The sequence below is a fragment of the Canis lupus genome, chromosome 3, assembly GCF_003254725.2.
Source record: "Canis lupus dingo isolate Sandy chromosome 3, ASM325472v2, whole genome shotgun sequence".
Taxonomy (NCBI): Eukaryota; Metazoa; Chordata; class Mammalia; order Carnivora; family Canidae; genus Canis; species Canis lupus.
In genome coordinates this window covers 25,505,357-25,529,906 of record NC_064245.1, presented here as the reverse complement: position 1 = coordinate 25,529,906, position 24,550 = coordinate 25,505,357, and the positions used below count along the sequence as shown (strand labels likewise).

Below are 24,550 nucleotides of genomic sequence, written 5' to 3'. Positions count from 1 at the left end.
AGGAGAACACTGAGTGATCAGATCAACTCTCCCATCAAAATGAAACTAAGTTTATTCTATAAAATGGAATCTACCTCAGTGTTTGTCTTAGATTCAAACAACATTCACTCAGAAACTGATGTAACAACAATTAACCCAGAACGACTGTCAATTCCCCAAAAGTGGCCTCTTCATCTATATTTAGTTCATAAGGCAAACTAGTCCAGGATTCCCGCTGCCAATTATAATGAATGGAAGAAATATATTTAAATCAAATAGCACCATCTAGCAGAACCCTCACCACTTTGCTTTCAAGAGGAGATATCACTTGGTGTTCGGTTTGGTAGACTGGACAGCATAAGTGGCAGTTATTTGTTTTCAGGACAGGATCACAGAATTAGGCTAGAAAGGACCACAGACCCAACACATTCTCATCACATTATCATCTTCATTATCATTAAAAAAAAAAAAAAAAAAAAACTTTTTTTTCTTACAAAGTTACCAGGATACAGACTAGATCCAACCATTCCTGGGAGTGTAACCAAAATCCAAACAAAATTACTCTGATTCTCAAATTGCAGCAACCGCCTCCAAATGCCTGAATACATTTCAATCCCTTCACTCTTAGCGATAGGAAATCCCAATACTCTGTAATCATTAAAACATCTTGTTTTTCATCTTATCAGGTGGGTTATGCAGCCAAATGATTAATGCACATAAACTGAGCTGTTATTTCAAAACTTCAGTTCTAGTAACTGCTATTTCTTCATCAGGCTGTCTTGCTTGTCTTTTGTATATTTCACAGCCCATCAACTAGTTCCTAAGCGTAGCTCCTCGGAAAATACCTCTGGAAAAAACCAAACCAAACCAAACTAGCATCTCTCCGTTACATTTTTTTGTTTGTTTGTTTTGCTACAGCAAGGCCTGCCACCCCTAAATCTTATGGGAATTGTGTGTTGCTGCCAACACGAAGACTAGGAAATGTTCCCATCCCTAGGGCACAAGAAACTTTTCAGACGACTACCAAGTGCCTAGAAGCAGGAGGGAAACGCGCCTGTCGGAGTGTGAGGTTTTTATTTACGCAGCTATTTCCATGCGCAAGGTAAGCAAAGTAGCTCCCGAGAGATGCTCTCACTTTCCCGCAGCGCGAACCCCTCGCGGAGGCGGGGCGGGGCGCGGGCGCGGGGCCTCAGCCTCGGGCGGGGCGGGGCGGGGCGAGGGCGAGGGCGGGGACGGGGGCGGCGGGAACCCCGACCCGCGGCGCGCAGAGCCGGGCTCTTCCTCGGGGGGCACCGCCGCGGTTCGCTCTCGTTTTTAGTAACAACCCAATCCCCGTTACAAGTACGTGAGCACAGCAGCAAGCGGCCGCGCTTCGCAGCGCGCCGCGACCGCGGCAGCATCCCGGCCGGGAGGGCTCCGTCCCCGCCCGCCTCCCGGGGCCCCAGCCGAGCCCACACCTGTGTCTGCCCCCCGCCCCCGGCGCCCCCCCCCCGCGGCCCCAGCCAGCCCTGCCCCCGCCCGCCGCCGCAGCGCCCGGACCCCCACGCCGCCGCCCCGCGGGGGCCCCCCGCCGTCCCCGCGGCCCCCGGCGTCTGCGAGGCACCAAGTCTCCAAAAAAAGTTCTCGGGCCGCGGCGGAGAGTGGGGCGTGCCGGCCGGGGGCAGGAGCTGCGGCCCGCCCCGGCGCCTCCCGCCTCCCGCCGCCCGCCCGCACGCTCGGCCTCCCCGGGAACCCGACCCGTCCCGGGCCCCCAAACTTCAGCGGCGCCGCCGGCGCCCACCAGCCCGCCCCGCGGGGCACCGGGCACCGCGGCCGCCCGCAGCCCCTCCGCGCGCCGACAGCCCGACGCCCGCACGCGCGTCTCCGCGCCCCGCGGGGCCCCGCTCGGCCGCTCCGCGCCCCGCTTCCGCCCGCCGCGCGCCCGGCACCGCCGCCCTCGCCTCGCCTCGCCTCGCCTCGCCTCGCCTCGCCTCGCCCGCGATCCCGACCGCGAAGCCCGGCGCCGCGCCGCTCCCGCCGCTCCCGCCGCCCGCCGCGCCCGCCCTCCGGACGCCCCCGCCCCCGCCGCGAGCCCCGCTCCGCGCAGCTGCGCCCTCCCGCCCTCCCCGCCGCCCTGGGCAGCGCGCCGGGTCCCCGCAGCCCCGGACCCCGGCTCTAAAGTTACTTTGCGCGGAGGCGAGCCCGCGGGTTATTCCCCCGTCACCCAAACAAGTTTCCCTCCGCCGCAGCAGCGCCGCCCCCGCCCGCCCGCCCGCAGCCCCCCGCGGGCACCTCCCGGGAGGCAGCCGCTCCCCGCCCCGCGCGCCCCCAGCCTCGCGCACCCCTCCCCCTGCCGGCGCACCCCCGGCTCTCCCCGGGCCGAGAGCGTCTGGGTCTGCGTGTCTCCGAGAGTGTGCGAGTGCGTGCGTGTGTGTGCGCGCGTGTGCGGGCGGAGGTGGGTGAGAAGCGGAGACACTTACTTCTCCCGGGCCTGGCTGTCGGACGGGACGGCGCTGCTGTTACTCTTGCCTTTGCCGTACATGCTTGTGCCGAGAGCAGCTCCCACTGTCACGCACCTGTCAACCCATCACAGCCTCCCCGGGAACAGCCCCGTCCCCATGGCGACCCACGCAGCCACCCCCACCATTGGCCGCCCCACGCCGGAGCTCCGCCCCCTTCGCCCGGGCAACGCGCGAGACTGACAGCCCTCCCCTCCCTCCGGCCCGCCGGGCGCGCGGCGGCGGCTCCAGCCTGAGCGGCAGGCTCCTCCCTCCCTCCCTCCCGGGCGCCCTCCCTCCTTCCCGCTCCCTTCTCCTCCCTCCTCCCGCTCCCTTTCCCCCCTCCCCCTCCGAACCCCGGCGCAAGGGGGGAATTAGAAACTGCTCTAGAAGGATTTTAAACAACTGGCTGTTCCCTCCGCCGCCGCGCCTCCCCCCGCGCCGCCCGCGCTCGGCTCCTCACTGGAGAGAAGGCGCCGGGAGGAGGGGAAAGTGCGGCCTGGAGTCGCCGGGAGGAGCCGGCGGAGCTGGAGCCGCGGCGGCCCCAGACTTCGGGGCGCCCGGCGGCTGGGCGGGCAGACCTGCGGCCCCAGCCTTCGGGGGAGCCCCCGCCCGCCCCCGGCCCCGCGCCCCTGCTGCCTGCGACCCGCGCCCCTACCCTGGGGTGACCTCTGCCGCCCGCAGCCCTGCTCCCTGGGGTGTCGCCCCCCCCCGCCCCCGCCCTGCTCCCAGGGGCCCGGCTGGCGAGGGACGGTCGCGCGGGTCCCTCGACCTCGTGCGGGAGCCTCCGGGGCGCCTCGCCTTTCCTCCCGGGGAGGGCCTGGGCCCCGGCGCCGCGGGGGTGGCGTCGCCTCGCCCCGGGGGCCGCGCCCTGCCTCCCCGGGGAACACCCGGCCTCGGGCCTGCCTCGCCTCCCCCGGGGTGCGCCTCCTCCCCGGACGGCGGGCCCCGCAGCCCCGACCCCCGGCGCCCGCGCAGCAGCTCCCCGGCCGGGCCGGGCCGGGCCGGGCCGGGCGCCGCAGGACAGGGCTCCAGGCATCCCCACCTGCTCTGCTTTTCCAGCCTTGCTCGGGCGATGCCCACTTTTGCCAACCTTCGAAGTAGAAAGGGCCACTAAAGGCCTTTAAAGACACCCCTGCCCTCGTCCATCGGAGTAGGCCCCAGCCCTCCTCCAAGGTGGGCAAAGTTGTGCCACAGCAGACAGGCTTGCCTAGGAATATTTCAGGATCAAAGCCCCTAATCCCATTTCAATAGATGTGCAGAAAGTTTTCGAGAGACACAATCTGGCTCCCGATAGAACTCCATCCTTTATCTTGTGGAGATCCTTGGATGCAAAATCAGACAGAGTGCAAATGGGGTTAGAAAGAAGACATGGGCATCAAATAGGGAATGACAGAGGAAGAGGGGTTGCAGGTGGGGGTCAGACTGAGGAGACATCAGGAACAGATGAATAGACATGGAACGGCTATGGGAGGGAGGGAAAACAGGATGTAGATTGGGAGAGCTACCTTTCTATTTCTCACATAGAGGTTTACGCTTTTAGTAGTAGCACCCTAAAAATGCACATGGAGCTATAGGGATAAATGGAATGGAAAGAAATGGGTTTATATGGCCAGCCACAGCAAATGACAGGAATGAAACAACAACAGAAGGTTAAGGAAGGGCAGTTAGTAAGAAAGAGACTGAGAAAAGGGGTTGGTAACCAAACATAAATCAAAACCTGGGGGAAAATGAAAAAGGGACTGCTATTCTAGTGTTAGAGAATTTTTTTAGTTGGAAAAAGTAAAAAGATAGGAAAGAATAAAAGATGTAAGATTAAATGAAGAAAACAATATGATAGCAAAAGAAGATGGCAAAAACAATAGAGGACTGACATTATGGTAGAAAGACTCAAGCAAAATAAAAGTGTCCTTATTAAAAAGACAAAAATCCATCCCATGGAAGTGAGGATGAAGAAAATGAAAAAAAAAAAAATCACATAGGCTTAAGCTGATTAGTTTCCATGAGAAGTCATTTGTCATTTCTATTTCAAAATCCCTCTTTCAGTTTACAGTGAACCACAGTGATTTGGTGGTGGAGACATGGCATTCATGGACTCAGAAAGAAGTAGTGATGCTGAGTGAGTAAGTCTTTTGATGAACTTCTGCTCAAAATGTTCAGATAGGGATAAGGCTACCACTGTTTATAGACTCTACCTTCAGAGTTACCATATGTCATTTGTTGTTCAGTTATCAATCTCCATTGGCTTTAACCCAGAAAATTATCAGCATCTCAAGGATCATGACCCATAGAATACTCCCTAAAAGTGACGCTTACAGAATGTTGTCAAGGACAGAGCTATGGCAGCTGCTAATCCATGCTCCTGCCCACACTTGGACTAAGGTAAGTTTTCCATTAAAGGCCAAGAGTAGGCTTTGTACTGTTATCTAAATAACAAATTAGTTCTCATCCTTGCACTGGTATTGAGGTTCTCTATTGTTCTTAGTCATGGCACATTAGAATTACCCTAGAAGGATTTATTTTTAGTTGGCTTTTGTTTAAAATACAAGATCTGGGACCCCCCACCCCAAACCAACTCACTAAGAAATTTTGTGGATGGACCCAGGCATCTGTTATTTTTTGTAAGCTCCAGGCGATTCTTTTGTGTAACTAGGGCTGCTTAACTCTGCTCTTCAGTATCTACTTATAGACAGACAATGGGCACCATCAGATCTCAGAACAAGATTCTTAGGTTGTGGTTTACATAGCAGATGACCCTCCCCATGTAAGGCATTAAGGCATCTTTACAGTGGACTTTACTTTCTATCCAGTGAGCCAATAAATTTGTTAATAGGATGAAAAAGTACGACCACATGTGTTCTTATAGTACAGGACCACAAGTAGCTATGGTTTAATGTACTGTTTCCTAAGGAGAAAGGAAAACAAAGAGAAAACGAGAGAGGCTATTTCCTGTCTACTGCTGCAATTTATTCATTTGATTAGTTTTTACTCAGATTTATTACATGGAAGAGTCCTTTGAGTAATGGCATATTTTCTGGTATTTAAAAAATAAATAATAGATCTGCCCAGTAGGGTATGGAATTCAGAACAATTTGGTCTTAGTGTCTAGAAAGAATAAAATGCTGAAAGATCTTAGTTCTGAACTTGCCAAGTTAATGTCACTTAACTTCACAAGACTGTTATTATCCAACAAATATACCAAGTGAAAACATGACTATTCTATACATGGTAACCTTAAAGCTTCAGTGGTAGTCAAATCAATTATCACTAAAACATCTCAGCAGCTATCTGAACCATCTCTGTTTTATTTTCCTCCTAATGTTTACACATGTAAGTAAAATGCTTCTTTGCCCTTGTTCAAATTATTTTGAGTACAAAGAGTGTTCTTTGCATCAGCAACTGTATCTCATGGGGCCAATATTGTAATTAATGAGATTTGAAACACATATTCACAGCCAAATTTGAGATCCCAGATACAGAATTGAAGATCCATTGTTTTGTTTGTTTTCATTTTTTAAGAAAGGGGAAGATAGGAGATTTAAATCTTCTTGTAAAGAACCATAATATATTTTTTAGAAGTTACAGTTTTGTTTTTTAACCTCACACATAAGGCTGATTAATTTTGGGGGGCTGGATTTAGGGTAGGGGAATACTGGCTAGCTGAGCCACCAAAATGAAACATTTGCATTTGAGGTTGATTTTTTCTTTTTACCTTATTCATTCAGATACAGAACACCACAGTTAATCATTAGGTCTTTCTTCTCCTACCCTTGTTTTGTTTGTGTACATATGTACAATCTTCTCTTTTTGGAACCTGCATCTTATTCTTAGAAGAAGTCTTTATCAATTTAAAACAGGCAGTGTGTTATACCACCCTGCTAAAGCTCTAGATTGACTATACATTTCTTTGGTCTTAATTTTTTCTGTAAAACGTTAAGTTTAATAACGTCCTTATTCTTATAGTGCATGGAACTTCAGAGAAGATTTTCCTTTGCTATATAGAACAAAGAAACTACCTCTTTATGTGTAAATGGAAACTAATGATGATTTAATTATTTGCATCACATAGAATACTTAGCATGTTAACGTTAAAAAGAAAAATGTTTAGGGGCACCTAGCTGGCTCAGTCAGTAGAGCATGAGACTCTCGATCCCCAGGTTGTGAGTTCTAGCCCCACATTGGGTGTAGAGATTCTTTGAAAATAAAATCTTTAAAAAAAGAGAGAGAGAGAGAGAGAGAGAGAGAGAGAGAGAGAAAACATTTAAAGTAGAAAATATTTATTTAGAAAAATTAAAATAAACTATTTAAACATTAAAATTCATAAAAGTAATTTTTTTGTTTTGGGGTAATTTTTCCAAAGGACAAAATTTTTCTATTACTTGTTTGTTTCATAAACTAATTAGTTTATAAAAAAAATGTTACATTCATACCACTTTTTCATTTCAAATCATTTAACAGATACCCATCTATTAATACTTAATATATCCCTATTAATTGGATTTTCCTAACCAGCTTTTTAAATTGGGTAAACTGAGTCATAGAACGATTTATTAGCATGATTTGATCCATAAAGAAAACAGAAATAGTTCCAGGATGAGAACTCTGTGTTCCTGGCTGACAGTCCTGTTCTCAGACCACGAAGCCGCACCTCTTTCTCTCAAAAGTGACTATTCCACAGAGGAATGTGAGCAAGCTCTGAGATGTTTGTCACTCAAACTACCATATGAAACTTCACTCCCAGGCAGAAGAGACTAGCATGCTTAGGTTCACAAACTGCTTACATGCCATGTACCAAAATAATTCAATGAACAGAGTCATTACAACAGTAACACTATGCGATGTGGTCTCTTATATCAGAATAATAAATGAAATGGGGCCTCAAATTAACAGTATTTGACACTGTTATTGGTGTAACATCAGTTAGTCTGAAGCAATGACTGTTTTCTTAACCTATTGCCCTAGATTTTAAAATCCTAACTTAGCTATTCATAAACATTTACCAATGGGTTAGGAGAGACAGTGTACAGAACTACTGGTTCTAAACAGTTCCATCTCTCTAGAGTGCCTAGTCTTTTTTAGCACCATCAAGATTTGAAATTCAGTAACTTGGAAAAAATAGAATAATCCTGTTACAAAAAATTGTACATAAGCTGAAGATGATGAAAAGTGAAAAAAGTAGGGCTACCATGTATTGCAATTTCACACACTTTAGCACATTTTGCAAAACAAATTCCAAGTGTTGCAGTATTCACTGGCTGGATTTTTGTCATTAAATGTTGAAAGTTATGTAATAGGAAGTGTGCCAAAGAGTGTTCTTCATTCAAAAGTATTACTATATTTTTTTAGTGCATTCCTAAATCTTCACAATGGTTTTTCACCTACTAAGGTTATGCCAATATGATGTCTTTGCACTCTTGGATTTGACAAAAGACTCAGTCTCAAGAAAGAGGCTTGCAACATTCATGCAGTGTCATTTCCTTCTGTTGAAAATAGAAACATGGGGGTGGGGGGGGACTACTACATTTGTTTTTCATAATTTTCCAAAATAATTGGGTCCTCTCAATGAAGTATGGCAAAAAAAAAAGGAAGGTGACAAATTATTGCCACTATTACATTTTGTTTATCTTGAAATAGTTTTGAGTAATAAGGAGTTAGGATACATTTTTAACTTCTTTAGCTGTTTTAAAAACATAATTTAAGACAAGTGCTGACTATGGCCTTTGCCAGTATTAAGGTATATGGTAGATATAGTCTTAACTAAGGTCATGTATACTTGCCAAAGATATAGAACATACTTCAAATATTTTATTTGGGAATACCCAAAAAGTCTTTGAAACCAATGGCTCCATCCTATATATTGCAATACCTAAAGGTTTATAAGTATTCTGTGTGGTAGTTGCTACCTGCTAGCAGTATTGTCATTAGGTTATACATGTTCAGGGACACCTGGGTGGCTCAGTAATTGAACGTCTGCCTTTGGCTCCAGTCATGATTCCTGGGGTCTCAGGATCGAGTCCCACACGGGGCTCTCTGTGGCGAGCCTGCTTCTCCCTCTGCCTGTGTCTCTGCCTATCTCTCTGTGTCTCTCATGAATAAAAAAAATATTTTTTTAAAAAAGATGATATATGTACAAACCAGATTCCTTGTCAGACAAATAATTTTATAGTCTCGTTATCATCAGCTTTCCAAACTTCTCAGGTCTTTTTCCTTGAACCTAAATTCTTGAGGCAGAGGATAGAAGGATTCCCTTCCCCATGTTGCTGAGCTATTGACTACTACATGGCAGATCTCTGTTAGCGTCACCCAGCTTCTAAGACCCAAGTTGTCTATGGTACTGGGGACCAATGTTAAGAAAGTTAAGAAAGGGGATACCTGGGTGGCTCAGCGGTTAAGCGTCTGCGTTTAGCTCAGGGTGTGATCCTAGGGTCCTGGGATCAAGTTCTGAGATGTAGTCCTACATCGGGCTCCCTGCATGGAGCCTGCTTCTCCCTCTGCCTCTGTCTCTGCCTCTCTCTCTGTGTCTCTCATGAATAAATAAAATCTTTAAAAAAAAAAAAAAGGAAAGAAAATTAAGAATACATTTTTGTGTTGTGGTCTGCTACTACCACTCTATGCTTACCTTCTACTCTACCTCCCTCTAAAACTCATGAGATTTTTAGTTCTTTGAGGAAAACCTTAACCACTGTCTGTAGTCCTGTGGACACTACTTAGGGCTAAAGTTATTGTTCTGGGTTGAGGGGAGTTTTGGCCAAGGATACTGACCCATGGAATAATGTTCTTTGGTGCAGTATTTGAGGCTGAGGTGCCCAGAAATTTTAGAGGCTTCATCAATACTATATCCATTTACTTTGGCTCTTCTGTCTGGTTCATGTTCTAGGAGGGAGGTAGAAAAAGAGCTCACTCTGGTAATGAAAGTAAGTAGTCTGCAGAGAAGGATGGTCAAGGAAGAATCCATTTCTGGGCACTTTCTCTTAGGCCTCTGGAACAGTTAACCCTATACCCCAACTTTCCTGCGCTGCTTCCTTTGTTCTTGCCCTTGACTTGTCTGTCCTTCTAGGAGGTACCAGCTCTGTTCTATAGTCTGGTTGTTTTCTTTGTTTTAAAGGAGCATTTGTCATTTGACACAAGGAGACATATGTCACATCCATGTCTCAGGAACTTCCTAAAGACCTAGAGAGCTCACTAAAGGGCTGTGGTAGGAGGTGAAGGAGCAGGGGAAGCGAAGGGCGACAGGACTATACCTCCTCAGCTTCTACCTCATTCCGGGTGCTCCATAGGGCTTTACTACATAAACTCCCACTGTTCCATTCCTTCTTTTAAGGTGTTCTTCCTCTCTCTTCCTTCTTCCCATTCTTTTCCCCTAACCAACCCCTAACAAAAGACAAAAGTGAGAGAAATAGGGAAGTTTTATGGAAACATATTAGATTGAAATATATGAAACTACTATGTTTGTAAGTCAAAAATGTTTGTTCAGCAATGTTACATGGTTCACTTACGTAACATTTCAGTTCTTGCAAACCACACCACAGAATTCTTAGGTATTAACAACACTAATATTTATCAAGCCTTACAATGCGGTAGGCACTATGTAAAGTGTTTTACATAGAGTACCTCACTCAGCAATCTTTATAATCCTTTTTGGTGGGTATCATTATTCACAAATTTTGCTGGTTCACACAACTAGTGAATGAGGGGACTGTAATTCACACTCATGTAGCTTATCTCTTCAGTCCCTCTCCAAATCCCTTACAGAGATCCTTCCAACTACTCTTGCCCCATAATATTTGCTCTTTCATGTAGTATGATTCTAAATGTACACACTTTGTGAATTCAGGTTAGATTAAATACAGGCAAGATCACTCAAGCAGGGTTTAAGGGATCTTGCTTCAGCATGGTAAGCAGCAGTGAATTCTGTTCTTATACCTAAACCTCCTGATTAGGCAATATCAGAAACACCAAGTCACACCCTGTTTTATTTCAGACTTTGGCTTTATCAAATACATCATTTCCTCCCATTTTGGCTATTATTAAGTGAATACCTTGGCTCACTATAGGATATTAAAAGAAGTGATTTGGTATGAGTCTGTTTCTCTTGTTATTTAAGATACATGTTCTCCATATTCCTACTTAATTGTTCAGTTCATGTCATCTTTCCAAACTTCACCTTGTTCATTATTTCCCAGATCTATGTGGCTTTGAGATCTGTGATAGATAAAACCTGAAAACCAAGATACTGTTTTAATTTACGTTCTGCTTGGGAAAAGGAAGACTTGGATCACTGGATCACTATAAATATGGCCCATACCTCTAGAAATGGTAAAAAACAAAACAAAACAAAACTGGTCTAAATAAGCCGATTGCAAAATTCCTTTAGGCGTTGCTTTTTGTTGTTGTTTTGGGTTTTGTTTTTTAGGGGTTTTTTTCTATGTGGTTTTCCTTTCCTGGTGGATTATTGTAGTGCACTGTTACCTTTCCTTCTTCTCTTGTTTTTTTGGCTTCACTTCCTCCTTCTATTGTTGTAGCTGTCTTTTTCCTCTCATCACTTTTCCTGTTGCCTTTCCAATTGGGTGGGGCCCCATCCAATTCACTCAGTTGTCTGGCTCTAGAGTATCTTTAATCTCAGGGGAAAATAATCTTGTGCCGAATAATTAGGATCCCTGGGGCTTCAGAAGAAATCCCAGAGACTAAATATCCCTAAAATTTTCCTTTATTGATTTTATGTTAGAATGAAATCCAAGGATGCTTAATTGGAGGAAGAAAAAAAATCATCCTTTTGGCCTCCTAATCCCAGACCATTTTGAACTCTGACAGCACCAACATCCATCAAATCAAACAATGAAATCAACTTTGGTTACTTAGCATAATAGAAATAAACTTGTAATATTCTATTAGTGAAGGATCAATGTCTCCTGTCTTGAAAATAAACATCAGAGCTTGGCCTCAACATTTATGTAGCAGCAGGAGACCATTATTTTGTGGCAACATTCGATTACATTGACATCAAGACAGATTTATTAAATTAATAAATAGTACATGATTTTCAGCCTTTCATTTCCAACCATCACCACCACCCACTCTGCAAGGTGATCATCTAAAACCCTTCATCCATATTTTTGACTACTTATTATCTATGACCTTTTATTTCCTTTTTGTTGTCATTTTATACTCAAATTAAGTTTTTTAGTATCCATTTTTAGATGGAGATTTTTAATTGGTTATTAAGAGGAAAGTTGATAATGAGGATAATCACATTGTTAATTGTTAAAAATATTTTAATGATGTAATATTGGAAAAGGAAGTATTTCAGATATTCTTTTTGGAGTTCTGAATGTGACTAATGGCAAAAACCTACCATTCCTGCTTTGTCTTCCTCTAACTCAACCTCAGGGCCTTTGCCCTGGCTGTTTCCTCTGTCTGGAATGTTCATCCTTCTCTTTGCATGGCTGTTGTTTTTTGGTTTTTTTTTTCTCATACCTAAGTCTGCTGGAATGTCATTTCCACAGAAAGGTTCTCTCTAAGGGTCCTTTCTAAGTGTTTGCTCTCCCATCCTTAATCACTCTCCATCCTATTGTTCTGGCTTATTTTCTTTGCCATCACATGTCACTATCTGAAAATATTTATGATTTGAATTACTCTGTTGGCTTGGATAGTCCTGGGGCTAGTGGTCTTGTACTACTTTTCATACAAGATCTCTATGTCCTCAGACCTAGAGCACTACCAGATCCCAATGGCACTCAGTAAATAAATATTCGTTGACTAACTAGATGGATGAATGAATGAATGGATAATTCTTTTTTTTTTTTTAAGATTTTACTTATTTATTCATGAGGGACAGAGAGAAAGAGAGGCAGAGCAAGAAGCAGGCTCCCCACAAGGAGTCTGATGTGGGACTCCATCCTGGACCCCGGGATCACACCCTGAGCAGAAGGCAGACGCTCAACTGCTGAGCCACCCAGGCGTCCCAAATGAATGGATAATTCTAATAAAACAGCCATATGTGAGTGACCTCAGGTCTTACCTCTCTTAAATATTTGCAACATACAATCTGTCTAGCTCTCTACCCTTCCCTTACCCTACCCCTTATATTCTTAGAAACAATAGTGATTGGACAAAGCATCAGCACACCTTCAGATTTTAGGCTTCTGCTCTTACTCCAGTTTATTGTTCCAGCATCTAAACCAATTTAGCAGAATTTTGGTGAGCAGGACATGAGAAAGAGAAGTATTTTCTCCTTTTGTATCACCACTTACTTACTTGGGAGTTCCAAGTGGCTTAGTGTTGCTGACAATAAGGAAACAAGTAGCACCCAGTCAGCAGATTAGTTTTCAGTAATAAGCTTTCATTATGTCACTCTCCTACTCTAAAACCTCAATGCCTCCTCACTGCTTATAGGATAACTTTCTCTCCCCTCAGTTTTTTATGCAATCTAATCCATTAGTACCTACATGTTGTAGTCATTTATGCATGTCTGTTTTTCCTACCACAGTATATACTCCTTGAAAATAGCCTTTTCATTCACGGATGCTTGCAAAATACCTACAGGTTTCAGCCTTATATGAATGTATTGCTGAAGAAGACATTTCTCTGCTTTCAAGCCTTACAATTCCTACCTCAGTTTGTACCTTGCCTTTGGGAAGTGATTACTAATGTTTCTGGAATTAAATTTTAGTTCCAATAGCTGAAGTCTGACAACCTAGATTCCCTGCTCCATCATTAGCTGTGATCTTAGCTGAGTCACTTACCTTCTTTGTGCCTTAGTTTTATCAACTGTACACTGAGATGTTACTAGTATATATATGTTAGAGTTATTATGAGAATTGAATGAGAAAATGCATGTACTGGGTCTAGCAAAGAGCTTGGCATTATCATAAGTGCCTAGTGAATGTTTATAAATGTTTTCTTCCTCGGAGCTGGTATATACCCTATGTGGTCTGTTACCTCTCAAATATACCTGGCACATATGTCAACACCATATGACTTTATACATGCAGTTCCCCTTGCCTGCATGACTTTCCATACTCCTCTCCAACTCCTGACTCCTTTGAATTCTCTCCTCTGTTAATTTATATCACTCTGCCTTTTACTAGAACTTAACTTTTTCTGGGTCTGTCTTCCCAGTGAGATATAACTGCAAGGAAAATACTGTGATTCTTTAGCAGAGCCCAAGATGGTCCTATATTAATAGAATGTATCTGCTGTTTGTTATCTGAATTTAGTAACTAGGGAATGTAATGCCAAATTCAACAGCCTCTGTTTTGGTGGCAGTTGGTCACTGTGATGACATCTTTTTGAATTTCATGGACTTGAAGGTGAAAACAAGAGTTTTGATGTCATTTAGTCACATCTGCAAAACGGGAGTTTCCACAATGTTCCTTAATTCCAGCAAAGAAATTCTTATCTTCCACTGTTAATACAATATTAAGTACTTTTCCTCATTGAACCAGCAGTGCAATGGAGAAAAAAAATTAAGTCATCCTCCTCCTCATAACAAGCCTGCATATACTTCAAGACAGTCATCAAGTAATCCTCTTCTCCCAAATGAACAATCAAAATATTTATTTGCATAGCTAATATCACAGACAGTCTAGGCAAATAGACAAAGTCTCTCTCCTGTGAATACTATTAGCTTATAGTTCATGGTTTAGGCAACTGCTCTAGAGTGAAATAAACTCTTCAGAGACTTCTACTGGTCAATCAACACTTAAAATGTTTTTCTAAGCTACTCCTGGTAATTGGAATCTTTTAAGCATTTTTTGAAAGTAGAATGGTAATACTTACAACAGCAACAATATAGTTATCCACTCAACAGACATTCATTGAGCACCCACAGTATGTAGTATTAAGCAACACAATATTTTGCTAAGGAATGGAGAGGATGCAAAAATCCATTAGAAGCAATAGCTACCACAAAAGAAAGGTACAAAACTTTTCTAAGGACTTATCATGAGCTGGGCACTGTGCTAAGTGCTGAGGATTTACAGATAAAGTTTCTTTCTCTGAGGAGCTCATAATCTAAAGAGGAGTATAACAGTCTTATATTTCATTATGGTATTGTAAGTGATATGAAAGATGTTAGTGGCAATGGTACTCTGGAGATATGGAGGACTGCTTCTCCCTAGAGCTTGCTTGACATTTGCATGGAGTCTGGACTATAGAATAAAGTTTAGCTTGAGGCACCTGGGTGGCTCAGTTGATTGAGTGCCAGACTCTTGATTTCAGCTCAGGTTGTGATCACAGGGTTGTGAGACTGAGCCCTGTGTGGGGCTCCATGCTCAGGATGGAATCGCTGGTCTCTCCCCCTCTGCCCCTCCCCTTTGTGCGCCTGTGGATGGTCTCTCAAATAAATAAAAATCTTAAGAAAAAAAAAAAAGAATAAAGCTTAGCTAAGTTTTTAAAAGCTAATTTTTTAAAAAAGTGAGGAAGGGCATTTCGCCAAAGGGAGCTGCAGGTGCAAAGGCAGAGAGGGAAGAGCATGCACATTTCAGAGGCTACAAGGAACTTGGCTGAAGTAGAAAGATTGGAGATAGTTGTGGAGACAAAGCTGGAGAGTAAGCAAAGATTGATTCACGAGGAGTTTTGTATGAGTACTATGAAAAGACTGGGTTTTAAATCCTTGAGTAGCCTTGGGAAGCCACTGGAGAATTTTAAGCAGAGGAATTACCTGATCAGATTTGCAATCTAGAAAAATCACTCTGACAGTTTTGTGAAGGAGAGATGAAAGAATAGATGGCGGCAGAGAGGTGGAGGGGTTAGGATGGAAGTGGGAATTCGATGAAGGACCGATGCAGGCTGGATGCAGTAAGGGATGGAGAAGAGAGAATCATATACGATCTGGAGATGGAGAAAAATAAAAATGGATGAGGTGTCCATCTCTAAGATTGGGCAAAGATGATCTATTTGACCAACTTCTTAGAAAATTTAAATATCCATAGATTTCACTCAGAAAGAGTTTACTCCTTATTTTTTTGCATGTACAAGTCCTTGAACTATAAATTACTTAATAAGGTAGAACCAATTTTATTTTTCAGTGGGAATACATCTTTTCTATAATAATGGAAGTCGTTGGGGAAATCAGCTTCAGGTTTTTGGTTTTTACTCTTTTCAGGGTTTTTTTTTTTTAGCTCTTATTTTTTTTAAAGATTTTATTTATTTATTTGACAGAGAAAGAGAGCACAAGCAGGCAGAGCAGCAGGCAGAGGGAGAGGGAGAAGCAGACTCCCTGCTAAGCAGAGAGCCCTATGCAGGGCTCAATTCCAGAATGCTAGGATCATGACCCCAGCCAAAGGCAGACACCTAACCAACTGAGCTACCCAGGTGCCCCTTGCTTCAGATTTTTCATAAAAAGCTTCCTAGAATTCTTCCCAATAAGCAACAAACAAAATTCGCCAAACAAGAATAAAACAAAAATTAAAACCACAACCAAACAAAAGAAAAATTATTTTTAAAAAAGATACATAGATAGATTCAGGATAAGGAAGGTTTCAAAATTCTGCCTTAGATCATTTAGACCTTGACTAGAAAAGCCCCCAGATCCTATAGAACTTACCTGCTGTTGAAGACCAGTTCTCTGAAAGGAGAGTCTGAGATGAGTGTGAAATATAATATTTACTAGGCATCAACTCTGTGAAAGGAAAGGGGAAGTAGTAGGATTGTACAAAGAAGGGAGCCAGCCCTAATGCAGGCATGACAAAGCCTCAGTCAATCTAGTGGAGGTCTCTAGAGCAAATATTATCCATCAGGGTGTCCTGTGTCCTACCAAATGGCTTGGCTTTTATACCCCAGTCTCACTCATCTCGGAGCTGCCTCAGGGAGGACATGATCTCTGGAGAGGTGGCTCTTAGCAGCTGAAGCATTCCTGAAGATGCTGACATATTCCATGTCTGGGTAGCTTGTCCTTTGAAAGGAGAGCTCTGTGCATCCCACACCTGCACATCAGCGTTTGAATGGAGCTCAAAGACAGACCAGGCCATCTTCCTGGCCTTGGCAGAACTAAATCTACGTCACTCTAGCCACATCTTTTATGTCTCCTACCCTTAGAAGTGCTATTTTCAGAACTGTAGAAATACTGAAATGGTGTTGAGGAAAGAATTGAAAACTGAGTTTAAAATTATTTACCAATAATAAAATACCAGTGGGAACTAAAATGAAAAAAACAGAAAAAAATAATATTGATGGGAGGATCTTGTTCTCCAACCTTTCTTCATACATAGTGGAAATCATAGAATTAATAAAATGTATGAAGCAATTACATAGCTTCCTGGAATCTAGAACATTAGTAACTGACATAGAGTGCTCCTGCACTATGAAAGTCAACTGTGGTTTCCTTTCTCCATCCAGCCAGTTACAGCTTTACCTGAGGGACCTTTTATAAAATATTTAAATTCTCTTTGCTTGAGTCACTGATAATTGAACAGTGCTTGTAACAGGAATACTATCATGTAGAAATTATAGCACAAGGTACAAGATGGAAGAGATAATTTTTAAAACCAACAGAATGAGTACAGAACAAAATGGCCCAAACAAAAAGATTTTGGGACTTCAGTCTTTTTCTTTTTTTAAAAAAAATATTTTAATTATTTATTTGAGAGAGAGAGAAAGAACACGAGCAGACGTGAGGTGCAGAAGGAACGGTCAAGCAGAGAGGGAGAGGGACAGGCCAATTCCCTGCTAGATGTGGAGCCCTCACACAGGGTTCAACCCAGGGCTCATTCCCAGAACCCTGAGATTGTGACCTGAGCTGCAGTCAGATGCTTGACTGACTGAGCCACCCAGGCACCTGTAGAATATCAGTCTTTTTCAACATTATGGCAGAGTGAGGGGCAGAAAATAGTGAAGATCTTTCATTGTGATTCCTTTAACTTAGTACTGTGTACTGAGTTCACAAATTCCTCATCCCTCAGAATTTATCTCTATTGTTAAAACTTACTGATTTAGATTCCATAAATTTGTCATGCTGCAGTTATACAGTTGTAGTGTGTCATTCTGGCTGAGAAAATATTTATTTTATAATGATTTTTTTCCCTGAAAAAAGGAGCCTATTAATATTCTCCAAACATAACTTCAAAATTTGGGTCCACCTATTATTTACAGAATGTCAACTGTGGTTATTAGCCAATTACAATGGACAAATAATGACTTATATTTTTTAAACAACATTCTTAACACATTCTTAACAAATATCTTTTTTCTTATATTATGCAGATCATTTAGAAAATAAATAAGAAATAGCCTTTACTTCAAAAAATATATTTTTCACTGATTTGGATGGGTTTTTCTGCTCTTCTTTCACACTAGGAGCTTTACTGTAGTCCCATTGTAACTCTTCTATCCACCCCAACTAATGGGGTTCTACATTCTTCTCTAGATGCCATACTGTATACCAGAGAGTCTCTGTCCTCCTAACCCTAAGTAAAACCACATTAGTACAATAATATAAAGATGTGAGAAAAAAGCAGAGAGAGAGAGGGAGAAGGAAGCTCTGAAATGGGTAAATGATAATATCCAAATCAAATTTAAACCTGAATGTGCCCCCCAAAACATGTAGAGAGTAACTATGCCTCACTAGTTTCCCACAAACACCTTGGTCTTTGAGTTTATTTCTCACTACTTGCCTATGGAAGATAATGCACTTAAAATTTGTCATTCCTAAAAGTTGTCATAACTTTTTTTAAAAATCCAACAAATGAAGTTAAATATTTTGATTTTCAAAATGTGTATGTCTAATTAACAGTTGTGTTAGATGCCTTTCAATTATTTTCTTTTAATTTATTGCAAAGAAGATCTTCGTCTTAGGCACTGCATCCATCCCAATTGCCATGTAAGACCTCATCATCTCAGTGTTCACTGTTCATACGGGACACTGGATGCCAGAACTTCATTCACTGTCCTCCCTCCAAAGCCAGAAGCCTCCACTGCCACTTTTGCCAGAAGATGTATTCTTGTTAAGGCACCTCCTTCCTCTCATTGTTCTCTTTCAAAACTACTTCTCTTACAAGCAAGGTGAATTGCCTGTGCCTAGGTCACAGTTGTGCGTCCCTGCTATAAAAGAAGCTGGGGAAATGCACTAGGGGTTTATATGATGGGGAGGCAGGACTCATTCTATGGGGAATTCCTCAAACATAGAAAAAAATTTTCAAAAGGTGATAAGCAGCCACAAAAGCCAGAGCATGGAAGGCAACCAAACGTAGAACTCAAAATTTGTGCACCAAATTACTGGTAGTGACCGTTAAATTTCCCCAATCATGGAACTGGGGGAAATACTGCTCTTCCCCGGGGAACTGGAGGGGAGTCATTTGAGTACTTCTTGCTGACATCTTTCATTGTGCTCCAGACTGTTCCAGATGGCAGGAAGTCCCTGCTCAGGCCTCTGGCTGGGACTTTCTCCAAGAGCTGACCCTCAACACTGCACAGGGGCCAGCTGCCAGAGCAGCAGGGAAAGACGACTCACCTACACAGGCACAACCCGTTCTCCAAACACCTTGGAAATTTAACTGACACACAGTGGGGAAAAGAACAGGTTTTCAAGCTTTGTTACTATGCATATGCTAATTATTAGGCAGAGGGGAACACGATAATTGAGTTATGAAACTACTAAATAAAAATAGACTACCTGACAGAGAGCTTCTTTACATGACGTTTTTACACAAGAATAAACAATGTGTTCTTTGTAGAGCCTTAAAAAAAAAGAAACAGGGTTAGTTTTATTCTGTAAACTACGGTCTCTTGTAACTAGACGAGTGCTTGTATTTGTTGACATTTTGATTTATAAAAAACCTGAACAAGTTCAATTTCAATAATTCTTTTTGTTCAAGCAATACCAGAGAAGAGGGGAAATACTGATGTTCATTCCCCTCCCCCCCCCCAAAAAAAAACCTGGCATATGCAAAAGCTTTAGAATTCTCTTTGTTCAGCTCTGGGTCAGATTTCATGAAAAAGTAATTGAAATTCCTTTTGCTCCCCATTCTTCCATGCATGTAGAGAAGCTTGTGTTCCTAATGAGCACCAAGAAGCTTTCTTCCACAGAACTTTATCTTTGAAAGATGAAATAACCTGTTTCCCTCAACTCTTCTCAATCCTGTTTCTGTCTTTCATTTGCTCTCCCTCCTTAACCACAACATGAAATGTGTGCTAATTAATTCACTGTTGAAAAATTCAGTCTAATGCCTAGAACTGGTATCATGTGCTAAGTGACCAAGGTAGAACCCAAAGTAGAGAAGTAAAGATTACTTGGGTTCTAGTGAGCATTTTTTAACACTGGATCACTGTGGATAAAACCAAGGATAATTATACCTGTGAAATGGCATACAGGTATATGTATTCATGTAATCAGATTAATGATGAATTTGTAAAAATTCTCTGAGATCCTTTGTTTAAGAAGAAAGGCAACAAATAAAGATAGTAACGTCTAATAAAACAGGAGAGTTTCATGTGAGCCATGCTTGCTCATAAAATGTTACTTTCTTCACATCAAATGATAAAAGTTAAAAAAAAAAAAAGGAATGTCACAAATAACATTTTTGGCTTTGTCAGTAGACATATATTCTTAGTTTTTGCCGATGCAAATGCCAATAACTTTGGATACAAAGTTGTCTGAAGGGACGCCTGGGTGGCTCAGTGGTTGAGTGCCTTCAGCTCAGGGCATAATCCTGACGTCCCAGGATTGAGTACCACATTGGGCTTCCTGCGTGGAGCCTGCTTGTCTCTCTGCCTATGTCTCCACCTCTCTCTTTCTGCGTCTCTCATGAATAATAAATAAAATCTTTTAAAAAAAAAGTTGCCTGAAAATCTGAGGATGGACTTTGCCCCAACTGTACTGTTCACAAATCAATCAGACCTCACTTGAAACTCAAATGTGATACTTCTGCTTCCCTTCCTTTTTGTGTCTTGGCCACTGCACTTCCTTTCACCAAAGAGACCTAGAATGAGAAAAAAAAAAGTGAAATTAAAATCTATGAATTATTTATTACCAGTATTAGGGAGAATAACTTGAAGTGTTTTGGGAAGAAAAAAAAAAAAGGTTTGAAGGTTATTTCTGGTTTTGTATACTTTCCCCAATTGTAAAACCAAGTTACTTAGGCACTAGTATGGTATTTTAGTATATACTTACTAAGAAAAGCCTATTGTTTTCAAAATGTTTTTATGCCATCATATCATTAGATCCTTCTAAAATTCCAGTAAGATATGTTAACAGGTGTTATTTTTATTTACTTTAACACTATCATTTATCACTCCATCTTATAGGTGAAGAGACTGAGGGCAGAGTGTTAAATGTTGTTCATGAATACCAAACCAATAGTGGTAAAGTTGAAACTACCTATCAGCTCTTCTGACCTATGAGCCCAGATGCCTTCTATTTGGTCATCTCCCTCTGTTTTCTGAACAGTCGCACAGCTCGAAGCTGGAAGGCTCTCATGCTGCTGTCCATTTCACAGCCTATCTTCCAAAAATGCAGTTGTAGAACTTAGAATGCATTGTCCTACTAGAACAACAATGCCTGTGTTCCATAAACCCCTGTGTCACTTCGCAAGAACCTATGCCTAACCCACAAGAGTTATGTTCCTTTAAGATGAAATAGGTTTCACAGAACAATATTCTCTTAAGAAAGTTTTAAGGAAAAAGTTCTGAGGCCAGATAAGTTTGGGAAACATAGCATATCATATATCCCACTCAGAGATTCATAATGTACATTTGCATATTAAAGTCTGTAAGAAGTTCTGCAGGAAAGAAAACTGCTGAAAATTGTTCCATTGAGAATTCATCAACCTTCTTTGACTTTGAAACCCTTTCCCTGAGTAACAGCTATTAACACCCAAAACTAGAGTTCCCCAAAACACATTTTGGACATTTCTGCTATAGGAAAATATGTTGAGTTACAATTTGAGATATTAGGAGTATCTCACCTACTCTGAGATTGGGAGTTACCCTGAATGTAAGATAGATACTGATGATCATTCCTGTGATATCAGTCTGGACCTAAAATCAGCCCTGGATATTGGGACATAAAGCAGAGTCAGACATTAAAGGATAAGAAACAGAACAATAAAGGATAGGAATGATGCCTGGGAACACAAAGATGAGATTGAGATGATGGGGCCAGAAACACATGAAAGATGAGAGTGATGAGGGAGCAGATAACTTGGAAATTTATCTTGCCCCCTTTTTCTTCTTCCTCCAATCCAATCCAACTTCCCCTAGACCAAACCAAGGGTAGGAAGCAAGGATGATGCTGAGAGAAAGGGGGTGGACCCAAGCATTAATGGCTGTCTTGGAAGGAAAAAACAAAACAAAACAGAAAAAGGTATACTAAGCTAGAGGATATGTAGTAGAAGCAACTATTTTACTGTAATCATGTTCAGGAAAGCATGAAAGCCAGAGGCTTATAGCCTATGTTCTAGAGCAGTCAGATGAGCATCCAATGTATCATCCATATTGGGACACTTTGGAGTGAAAGGGGCGCTGTTAATAACCATATGAGGACGACAGATGTAAACTGGGGCTGTCCCAGGCACACCAAGATATGTATTCACCTTATATGCTTGTTCCTCTTTGAACTATGTGCCATGACATTCAGAAGAAAAAAAAAGATATAAAAGATATGTATGTATACGTTGATAATGTGAACTATAACGGATTCCACTTTAAGTTGTTTAGATCAAAATAACCTCATGACCCCATTCAGCAAACAGGTGTTGAGCATCTATGATGCGAAAAGCCCTGTGCTCAGCACTGGGGGGGATATAGATAAGCAATACACATCAGTGCTCTCAAGGAGCCTCCAGTCAACATAAGGAATTAAGAGATTCAGATGACCAAGCTGCAAGTAAATTATCACAGATGGTCATAAGAGAACTAAACGTAATGCTGGGGAAGTTCTAAAGAGTGCTGACGTGGGAGGCTTTGGAAATTTGTGATATTTGGAAGGACAGTAGATTATTATCAGGACTGGAGTGCAGGCAAAAGGAGATAGAGCTTTCTGGGTGATAAGACAGTAAAAGTAAAGAGCATGTTGTGGTAGCATGAAGAGCATGGTCCCGTTTGGCAGGAGTGTAGGATTTGGGAAGAGAAATAGTGGCAGATGAAGTGGGGAAAGCAGATTGGGGCAAGCCTATATTGGGACTTAAATGCCAGTATAAATCAAGGGGAAATAATTCAGGAAATAGTCAAGAACTTTGATTGTATAGAAGCGGTCTGGGGCAACCATAAGTAGAACCACAACCACTTACCAATTTGGAAATCTTTGGAAATAATCGGGCCAGTTCTGCACTTTCACAAGGTTGAACCCAGAAAGCTGAAGGACTTAGAAGCATTTAGGTTAAATATAACTATTAAGACTATTATCAAATCCAAATTAGGCAGTCATAATTAGTTTTCTATTGCTGCTATAAAACATTACCACAAATTCAGTGGCCTAAAAAAATAGAATTGTATTATCTGACAGTTCTATAGGTTAGAAGTCCAACAGAAGTCTCAGTTGGCTAAAATAAAGGTGTCATCAGGGCTATAGTCTTCTCTAGAGTCTTCCTGAGAGGAGGGTCCATTCCCTGGTCTTCTCCAGCTTCCAAAGGCTACTAACATTCCTTGGCATATAGCCCCCTTCCTCTGTCTTCAAAAGTAGCAGTGATGGATAGAGTCCTTCTCACATTGCATCACTTGACCTCCTCTGCCTCTTTCTCCAACTTTCAAGGACCCTTGTAATTATATTTGGCCCATCTGACTAATCCAGGAGAATCTCCCTATATGTTAATTAGCACCCACTTTAATTCTCCTTTGCCATGTCAGTGACATATTCACAGGTTCCTAGGATTAGGACACAGAAATCTTGGGGGAGTTATTACTCTGCTTAGCACAGCGATGTAGCAGTTAAGACCTCCCATGATTTTTTTCTTCTCCCCACTCCCCTTGCATAGGGAAGGCCAGGCATTGGAAAATGGCTCCATCCTTGGTTTCTCAAGGCAGCTCTGGTACTCATTGTATGTATAACAGACTTTTACTGAAGATTTGTGGTTCTCAATGGATGATCACATTACAGTGTAGAAAAGCACTTAAATTTGAATTTAAAACTTTGCTTCTCAAGTTTTTGACAGGGAGTTTCTTTTTAGCCACTTTCTCTTCTGGTCTGCCCATGCTCCCCATCCCCAGGGACGTTTTTCCTTCCTTCTCTCTTCTTTAAGTCTTGGGCCTGCCAACATACCTCCCTCCTAATACTCACTAGAAAAGGAAAATTCCTGTTACTTTATTGTTTAAAGCAACTTGGCTTGTTTAGCTCAGCCTTTCCCAACCAGGATATGTTCTCGGCCTTCCCTTTCATTACCAAAAAGATCCATCAGCATCTTTTGTGACAAATTCTGTGTCTGCAGTCATTTTAGTTTTCTGTTTTTGTTTTTCTTTTATTAGAGAGAGAGGGAGAGAGGGAGGAGTAGAGGGAGAGGGAAAGACAAAGTCTTAAGCAGGCTTCACACCCAATATGGGATCCATCCCAGGGCTTGATCCCACAACCCTGACATCATGACCAGAGCCAAAATCAAGCGTCAGATGCTCAACCAACCCCCATTTTAGTTGTTTTTAATAGTAATTTTTGTCTTCTCCTTTCATGCTATTAGAGAAAGATTTATTATCAATTTTAGAAAGAGCGTTCCCTTTCCATTATTGGTGGACTACCTTCTGCAGTACAGGAGGTAATTGGACAGTGCTTTACAAAGAAATGAAACAAAGTTGCACCACGTCACTTGGGGTAGCAAAATCAGCCTGCCTCTAAGAATCAGGAGACCTGGGTACTGATTCTAGTCTCCCAAATGACCTGATGACTTTGAGCAAGTCAGAACCTCTATGAGTCACCATTTTGTCAGGAAAGTTGACTTAAATGTTCTCTGAATTCCAAACTTGGGTAAATACGTCACTGAATTAGTGGAATTTATGTTTGTAGCCAGGGGGCTTATTTGACATAATAAGTAGTTAAAAGCAAACCAGTGTCACAGGAGCTTTGGGGACTCCCAGAAATTTTACTGCTGTGGTATCTGGATTAATCATCTGGGACTACATTGAATTTGGAGACCCTATGCTTTCTCTTTCATTTTTGAAAGGACTGATGAGATCGT

General features: G+C 42.4%; 1 protein-coding gene and 1 long non-coding RNA gene across 11 annotated transcripts in view; one reads left to right on the top strand and one right to left on the bottom strand.

Moving 5' to 3' along the window:
• The window catches only part of SSBP2 (single stranded DNA binding protein 2), a 300,014-nt gene extending 279,091 nt beyond the window's left edge, over positions 1-20,923 (bottom strand). For 3 of the 9 annotated variants that reach the window (XM_025437647.3, XM_025437650.3, XM_025437651.3), the window contains exon 1: positions 2,439-2,596. In XM_025437647.3, coding sequence (XP_025293432.1) covers positions 2,439-2,500 — 62 coding nt within the window. In that variant the 5' untranslated portion in view covers positions 2,501-2,596. Of the gene's footprint in view, positions 1-2,438; positions 2,612-19,065; positions 19,130-20,289; positions 20,372-20,769 lie in introns of those variants that run through there. The other 6 variants (XM_049108316.1, XM_049108320.1, XM_049108317.1 and 3 more) reach the window with 5 other exon arrangements.
• The window catches only part of LOC112653476 (uncharacterized), an 87,121-nt gene continuing 63,448 nt past the window's right edge, over positions 878-24,550 (top strand). Inside the window, exons 1-2 of one of the 2 annotated variants that reach the window (XR_003132206.3) lie at positions 878-1,081; positions 4,503-4,575. This is a non-coding gene — a long non-coding RNA (uncharacterized LOC112653476). Of the gene's footprint in view, positions 1,082-4,502; positions 4,580-24,550 lie in introns of both variants that reach the window. The other variant, XR_003132207.3, reaches the window with a different exon arrangement.